The 8,281-nt window shown below is 53.8% G+C and overlaps 1 protein-coding gene across 1 annotated transcript; it reads right to left on the bottom strand.

The window, feature by feature from the left end:
• Nucleotides 1-4,250: 4,250 nt before the first annotated feature.
• On the bottom strand, nt 4,251-5,936 carry LOC137302547 (T-complex protein 1 subunit theta-like). The gene is made up of 2 exons (XM_067972291.1): nt 4,490-5,936; nt 4,251-4,456 (listed from the first exon to the last, which is right to left on the bottom strand). Exons 1-2 carry the CDS (start codon nt 5,934-5,936, stop codon nt 4,251-4,253), a joined length of 1,653 nt encoding a protein of 550 aa, XP_067828392.1.
• Between the last annotated feature and the right edge of the window lie 2,345 nt (nt 5,937-8,281).

Here is an 8,281-nt window from a genome sequence, read left to right as displayed (position 1 = left end):
CCTCCCCGCATACTCCCCTCATACTCCCCTCACCCTCCCCTCCCCTCATACTCCCATCACCATCCCCTCCCATCCCCTCCCCTCCCCGCCCCTCATACTCTCCTCCCATACTCCCCTCCCCTCACCCTCCCCTCCCCTCCCTTCTCTCTGCCTCTGATCTGTGTGCCCGGTCTCACATCCTGTCCCGGGACCCTGTGGGCTCCAGCCCCTCTCTGTGGTATCTTTTCTCCTCTCCTCAAAACACTTTTTTTGGCGGGTGATCGATTAAATGCTTTTATTTCCAGAGTGTGGTGATCTTTTTTGTAATTGTGTTTGGTCTGTGTGGAATACAATGTACAAAAAATTAAGATTAGTCCATATTTATTTTTTAATAAATGCTGTTCTTTTTATCCCTGTCCACAGTTTGTGTTAGAATCGGAGAATCTTACAGCACAGATGGAGGCCATTCGGCCCATTGTGCCTGTGCTGGCTCTTTGAAAGATCTATCCAATTAGCCCCACTCCCCTGCTCTTTCCCCACAGCCCTGCAAATTTTATCCCCTCTCAAGTATTTATCCAATTCCCTTTTGAAAGTTATTATTGAATCTGCTTCCACCGCCCTTTCAGGCAGCGCATTCCAGATCAGAACAACTCGCCGCGTAAAAACATTCTCCTCATCTCCCCCGCCTTTGGTTCTTTTGCATCACAACTAGTTTTTTCTTCCTGGGCGCAACACAACTTTTAAAAACTTTTTAAAAAAACTTTTCCAAACTTTCTGGGGGAGGGGGAGAGAGGTGGGGTCGGGCTGGGGTTTGGGACGAGTCTCTCTTGCTGCAATTGAATGATGCGCAGGATTGACATTTTTGCGATGCCTTTTCCAGGAGGCAACAAAAGGATCTGGACACACAGAGAGAGAGAGAGAGAGAGAGCGAGTGAGAGAGGGAGGGAGATTAGTGTCAGATCTTAACTTGCAATAATAACACGACGAGATTGATCGAGACAGAAAGTGCTGGGAGGGTGGATTAAACACTGACAGTAAATAGCAGGAAGACGAGGAATTGCGGATTGATCTGGGTGAGGAAATTGATTAGCCGTTATATTTTTAAAAGGTTAATTGTCTTTTTTCTGATTTTCCCCATTTTGCTGCAAATATGGATCATAGTTGATTCTGTAATATTCCAGCACCGAAGTGCAGCGAGGAGGATATTAAAGAGTCATTATCAGCAATAACTGGTTATAATGGAGCAGTCAATTCCTGTCAAGGAACTGCTTTGCTTCACTCTTTTAACAACTTGCAGCCATTTGCCAGGCAGTTATCTGTAATCATTTCCCATGGTCTAGTTTCTTCCCTGCTTTTAAAGGGACAGGTGCCGATACCAAGAATCATGGGCAGGGCCAACATGACGACCGCACTTTGAGCACTGGGGCGGAATCCGGTCCTGGTCAACGAGACACAGGGGAGAGATGCTCAACCATGGGAGGCAGTGCAGAGAAGAGCCACGGAGCTGATCCCCAGTGTCGGGGTGGGGGAGGGCGGCAGGCAGTTCTGAGTTATGGGGAGAGACATCGAGTCTTCAGCCTGCAACGGAGGCGCCTGAGAGGGGATCTCTCTATCTAGGGGTTTGATAGAGTAAATAAGGAGAAACTGTTTCCAGTGGGAGGGGGGTCAGTAACCAGAGGACACGGATTTAAGGTAATTGGCAAAAGAACCAGAGGGGGAGATGAGGAGAATTTTTTTTACGCAGCGAGTTGTTCTGATCTGGAATGCGCTGCCTGAAAGGGCGGTGGAAGCAGATTCAATAATAACTTTCAAAAGGGAATTGGATAAATACTTGAAGGAGAAAAATTTGCAGGGGATATGGGGAAAGGGCAGGGGGAGTGGGGCTAATTGGAGAGCTCTTTCAAAGAGCCGGCACAGGCTCGATGGGCTGAATGGCCTCCTCCTGTGCTATAAGATTCTATGAGGGGTGGAGCTCGAGGTGGGGGCGGGGGGCAGTAAAGAGAGGTTGTAAGTGGTAAGGGTGATGATTAGGGGTTTGGTGGTAACAGGGTAAGGTTGGGGGAGGGCGAGGGGGGAGGGCTGATGGTTCAGAGGTGGGATCGGGCAGGAATGGTGGGGCCTGGATCTGGGATTTGAGGCTGACCCAGCTCAGGGCCAAGCACGAGAGTGAGCGTGAATGAGCATCGATAACGCAGAGTGTGATCAGGGAGGGGTGGGGTGGGAGGGCACAGGGGGCTAAGGTGGAACCGAAATTCATAATCACTGGCTGGTGATCAGGAGCAGCAATATTGCGCCCCTAACCCAGCGGTACTGAGGCCGAGTGCAGAATATCCACCGCCACCTTGGCTGAGAACAGGCCTGGGGATTGAATCTTCCATCTTCCTGCTCAGTGTCTGCAGGGTCGACAGGCAAAGTGCGATTACCATCTGGATTGGAGGGAAGAGTAAGGTGGCAGAAAGCTGAGAATCGTTGAAGCTGGAGGCTGTGATTGGAGGGGTTTTTATTCGCTGCAGGATAGGCTGAAAGGCCTGCCCCAATCAACCCGTCTCTTATACCCGATTCAGCCCCGGGGGAGATGGGAAGGTGCAGTCCCCGCCCTGGGAGTGTTTGATGGGACAGTGTAGAGGGAGCTTTACTCTGTATCTAACCCTGTACCTGCCCTGGGAGTGTTTGATGGGACAGTGTAGAGGGAGCTTTACTCTGTATCTAACCCGTGCTGTACCTGCCCTGGGAGTGTTTGATGGGACAGTGTAGAGGGAGCTTTACTCTGTATCTAACCCGTGCTGTACCTGCCCTGGGAGTGTTTGATGGGACAGTGCAGAGGGAGCTTTACTCTGTATCTAACCCTGTACCTGCCCTGGGAGTGTTTGATGGGACAGTGTAGAGGGAGCTTTACTCTGTATCTAACCCGTGCTGTACCTGCCCTGGGAGTGTTTGATGGGACAGTGTAGAGGGAGCTTTACTCTGTATCTAACCCTGTACCTGCCCTGGGAGTGTTTGATGGGACAGTGTAGAGGGAGCTTTACTCTGTATCTAACCCTGTACCTGCCCTGGGAGTGTTTGATGGGACAGTGTAGAGGGAGCTTTACTCTGTATCTAACCCGTGCTGTACCTGTCCGGTGTGTTCAGCCCCACCCAATGCTGTCCTCCTCCTGACATTCACCCTCTTGCACCTTGCAGCCCGGCTCCCTGAACTGTAACCAGGACCAGGAACCTTGATAGCTTCTCCCCTCAGTGCCAGGGTGGCCCCTCTGCTCTCCCAGGCTGAGGTCTGCAAACCCAGCTCGTGGACAGGTACAAAAAATAATTTAAAAGGCTAATGGGATGTTGGCCTTTGTCTTGGGGGCTGGAATAGAAACAGGTGGAAGTTATGCTACAGTTTATATGAAGCTCTGGTTAGACCCCATCTGGAGAGACTGCGTTCAGTTCTGGGCACCGCCCCTCAGGAAGGATAGATTGCCCTTGGAGGGGGGGCAGCGCAGATTCACCAGAATGATACCGGGGCTAAAAGGGTTAAATTACGAGGACAGGTTGCACAGACTGGGCTTGTATTCCCTCGAGTGTAGAAGATTAAGGGGTGATCTAATCGAGGGGTTTGAGATGATTAAAGGATTTGATAGGGTCGATAGAGAGAAACTATTTCCTCTGGTGGGGGGAGTCCAGAACAAGGGGGCAGAACCTTAAAATTAGAGCCAGGCCGTTCAGGGGTGATGTCGGGAAGCACTTCATCACACAAAGGGGAGTGGGAATCTGGAACTCTCCCCCCCCAAAAAGCTGTTGAGGCCGGGGGGTCAATTGGAAATTTCAAAACTGAGATTGATGGATTTTTGTTGGGTGAGGGGATTAAGGGTTACAGAACCAAGGGGGGTAAATGGAGTTAAGATACAGATCAGCCGTGATCTAATTGAATGGCGGAACAGGCTCGAGGGGCTGAATGGCCTCTTCCTGTTCCTATATTCTTCCTGACATCACCCCTGAACGGCCTGGCTCTAATTTTAAGGTTCTGCCCCCTTGTTCTGGACTCCCCCCACCGGAGGAAATAGTTTCTCTCTATCGACCCTATCGAATCCTTTAATCATCTCAAACCCCTCGATTAGATCACCCCTTAATCTTCTACACTCGAGGGGATACGAGCCCAGTCTGTCCGTACTCTGTGTGGAAAACCCACATTCAGTGAAATGGAGTTAATGAGAGAGAGAACGGTGTGGTGAAGGGAGTGATAGTTTTATTTTGTTTTGTTAATAATCAGAGTGACGCCTCGCGCTCTCTCCTCACTCGATGTGGTCGGGCGGCTCGTCCCAGTTTGGGTTTTCCCCCCGGGGCTTGGGTCCTCCCGACTTCTTCGCCATGATGATCTGGTCGACGCTCAGCACGGTGACGGCCGCGTTGGTGGCCAGCTTGATGGCGAGCTGCTTGACCAAGAAAGGGTCCCAGATCCCGGCCTGGGCTGCGTCCAGCACCGCCGCGCCAACACCCCCTCCCCCTCCCCCTCCCCCTCCTCCCCCTACACCCTCCACGTCAAACCCCGCGTTCCGCTGCCCGTCCTGGTGGAGGGCGCAGAGCTTGGCGATGGCCAGGCCCTCCTTGTCTCCCGTGTTGTGCGCCAGCGCCTCCGCCACCAACTCGAAGGACTTGGCATACTCCTTTATGGCGTACTGGTCCAAGCCGGGGCAGGTGGCCCCGTGGGCGGCGATGCGGAGGGCCAGCTCGATCTCCGTGGCCCCGGCCCCCGGCAGCAGGCGCTTGTCCTGGCTCAGGGTCTTGTAGGTGTTGACCCCGTCCCTGATGGCCTCCTCGATGTTGTCCTGCAGGCTCTGGGTGGAGCCCCGCAGCAGGATGGTGGAGATGGGCGAGTGCCGCTCCTGCTCAAAGACCACCACCTGTGTGTCGCCCACCTCCCGCAGGTGCACGTGGTGGCAGTGCCCGATCTCCTCGGGCGCCGGTGGGTACAGTTTGAGCAGGGGTGTGGCCCCCACCGCCCTGCCCAGCCTCACCAGCTCGTAGCGGGAGTGCAGCCTCACCACCATCAGCTGGTGCTTGTCGGCGTAATGGAGGGCCAGGTCACCCACCCTCCCGCCAACGACCACCACAGTCACCCCGCAGCCCACTATCTCCCGCACCTGCGCCTCCGTGGCCTCCTCCTCGCCCTGGCTGAAGTCCAAGAGCTCGGCTGCCCCGCTCAGCAGCACCGTGCCCTTGGTCTGGGTCTGGGCCAGCTCGAAGGGGCAGCTGTAGATGACCACTCGGGCATCCCTCACCGCCCGCACCAGGCTCTCCGTCTCCTTCTTGAAAACCATCCCCCCCAGCACCAGCGAGTCCATCACACCCGCCCCCAGCACCTTGCACACCCGCACCGAGTCCGTGTCAAAGGTGCCGGACTCGGGCAAGACCGAGACGCAGGCCCTGGCCACCAGGCCCGACAGGAGGCCCTCGTAGCCGTACTGCTTGCTCATGATGGGGGCGCGGAGAGCGGCCGCCACCTCTCCCTCGTCCCGCAGGTTCTCCAGCGTGGCGCACTCCAGGCTCTCCAGCACCTCCAGGGCCTTGCGGCAGCCCCGCCGGTAGCCCTCAATCACCTCGGGCACCGACAGGCCCATCTGCAGCAGGCCCCCTGCCCTCTCCAGCAGGATTCCGGCCAGGATCAGCACCAGGGCCCTGCCGTCCCCCACCTCCTCCTCCTGCGTCTTCACCGCCAGTACCAGCATGCTGGCGGCGGGCTGCTCGATCTGGAACTCCCTCAGCACCGCGCTGGCATCGCCCGTCACGGACACCTTCTGCAGGTGGCTGATCACCAGCTTGTTCAGCCCGCTGGGCCCGTACGTGGCTCGGAGGGAGCTTGCCAGCTCCTTGCAGGCCTCGATGTTCCGGTAAACCACCTCCTCCAGTCCACTGAAATACTTCGCACCACTTGTCAACATCTGGAGATAACCCGGAGCTTTGGGGACATGAGCAGCCATCGTCTGTTCGGGGGGGGGGAAAAGAATTCAAACTGAAATTGGGGCCTATTTCTTTCTCTGTCTCTCTCTCTCTCTCTCTAACTCTCTCCCTCTCTCTTTCTCTCTCTCTGTCTCTCCCTCTCTCCCTCTCCCTCTCTCTGTCTCTCCGTCCCTCTCTCTCTCTCTCTGTCTCTCCCTCTCTGTCTCTCTGTCTCTCTCCCTTTCTCTCTCTCTGTCTCCCTCTCTCTCTCTGTCTCTGCCTCCCTCTCTCTCTCTCTCTCTGTCTCTCCCTCTCTCTCTCTCTCTCCCTCTCTCTTTCTCTTTGTGTGTCTCTCTCTCTCTGTCTCCCTTTCTCTCTCCGTCTCTCTCTCTCTCTATCTCTATCTCTTTCTCCATTTCTCTCTGCCTCTCCTTCTCTCTATCTCTCTCTCTTTCTCTGGACGATTGTGACACCTCAGTTGGAGTACATCAGAAATTATTGGGCCACAGGGTTAGATACAGAGTAAAGCTCCCTCTGCACTGTCCCATCAAACACTCCCAGGGCAGGTACAGCACGGGTTAGATACAGAGTAAAGCTCCCTCTACACTGTCCCATCAAACACTCCCAGGGCAGGTACAGGGTTAGATACAGAGTAAAGCTCCCTCTACACTGTCCCAACAAACACTCCCAGGGGCAGGTACAGCAGGGGTTAAATAGAGAGTAAAGCTCCCTCCACACTGTCCCATCAAACACTCCCAGGGCAGGTACAGCACGGGTTAGATACAGAGTAAAGCTCCCTCTACACTGTCCCATCAAACACTCCCAGGGCAGGTACAGGACGGGTTAGATACAGAGCAAAGCTCCCTCTACACTGTCCCATCAAACACTCCCAGGGCAGGTACAGGGTTAGATACAGAGTAAAGCTCCCTCTACACTGTCCCATCAAACACTCCCAGGGCAGGTACAGCATGGGTTAGATACAGAGTAAAGCTCCCTCTACACTGTCCCATCAAACACTCCCAGGGCAGGTACAGCACGGGTTAGATAGAGAGTAAAGCTCCCTCTACACTGTCCCATCAAACACTCCCAGGGCAGGTACAGGGTTAGATACAGAGTAAAGCTCCCTCTACACTGTCCCATCAAACACTCCCAGGGCAGGTACAGCACGGGTTAGATAGAGAGTAAAGCTCCCTCTACACTGTCCCATCAAACACTCCCAGGGCAGGTGCAGCATGGGTTAGATACAGAGTAAAGCTCCCTCTACACTGTCCCATCAAACACTCTCAGGGCAGGTACAGGGTTAGATACAGAGTAAAGCTCCCTCTACACTGTCCCATCAAACACTCTCAGGGCAGGTACAGGGTTAGATACAGAGTAAAGCTCCCTCTACACTGTCCCATCAAACACTCCCAGGGCAGGTACAGGGTTAGATACAGAGTAAAGCTCCCTCTACACTGTCCCATGAAACACTCCCAGGGCAGGTACAGCACGGGTTAGGAGCACTGGGTTATGGAGGGCTGTGATTGACCCTCTCCCCCACTCTGGCAGGTTGCAAAGCCCACAGGTCCCCGCTACCCTTCAATAGGCCTGTGTGCCCACTGTGGGAAGTGCATGAGGATGAAATCGGATGGCGGACTCCCCAGCACCGACACCCGGGATTTAGACCAGGATAAATCCTTTAGTGTACCTTGATTCGGGAAGATTTTATTGGGTATCGATGTACACCACGCCCAATAATTCTCCTTCTGGGACTGACTTGACTGCGGAATATCTATCTCTGTGCCAAACAGAAATCCGTGTAGCATCCCAGCATCTGATTGTCCGTTATGCTGTTAGATTCTTGTTTGAATTTGAATGTATAATTGTTTTGTGATGTTATGGCGGTGATTGTCTAATTCCTGATGGTTCCGGTGGATTGGACAGAGGCCGAGAGAACCTTGTTATTATGACTCAGGTCTGTGGAGACCTTAACCCCGACAAGACTGCTAACGGGGGCGTTAAGATTGTGAAAGGGTTTGATAGGGTAGACGTAGAGAAGATGTTTCCTCTTGTGGGGGGAGACCAGAACTAGGGGCCATAAATATAAGATCGTCACTAATAAATCCAATAGGGAATTCAGGAGAAACTTCTTTACCCAGAGAGTGGTGAGAATGTGGAACTCGCTCCCACAAGGAGTGGTTGAGGTGAATAGTGTAGATGGATTTAAGGGGAAGTTGGATAAACACATGAGGGAGAAAGGAATAGAAGGATATGGTGATAGGGTGAGATGAAGTAGGGAGGGCTCATCTGAAAGACGGCACCTCCGACAGTGCAGCGCTCCCTCAGTACTGACCCTCCGACAGTGCAGCGCTCCCTCAGTACTGACCCTCCGACAGTGCGGCGCTCC

Source organism: Heptranchias perlo, chromosome 35 (genome assembly GCF_035084215.1).
Source record: "Heptranchias perlo isolate sHepPer1 chromosome 35, sHepPer1.hap1, whole genome shotgun sequence".
In the NCBI taxonomy this organism is placed as follows: Eukaryota; Metazoa; Chordata; class Chondrichthyes; order Hexanchiformes; family Hexanchidae; genus Heptranchias; species Heptranchias perlo.
This window is presented reverse-complemented; position numbering and strand designations above follow the sequence as displayed.

Bases quoted from the DNA above. Each gene is read 5' to 3' on its own strand.
- LOC137302547 (XM_067972291.1), bottom strand. From the start codon at position 5,936: ATGGCTGCTCATGTCCCCAAAGCTCCGGGTTATCTCCAGATGTTGACA. The intron at 4,457-4,489 runs GTGTAGGGGGAG...GGGGAGGGGGAG, and splicing joins CGCGGGGTTTGACGTGGAGG to GGGGTGTTGGCGCGGCGGTG.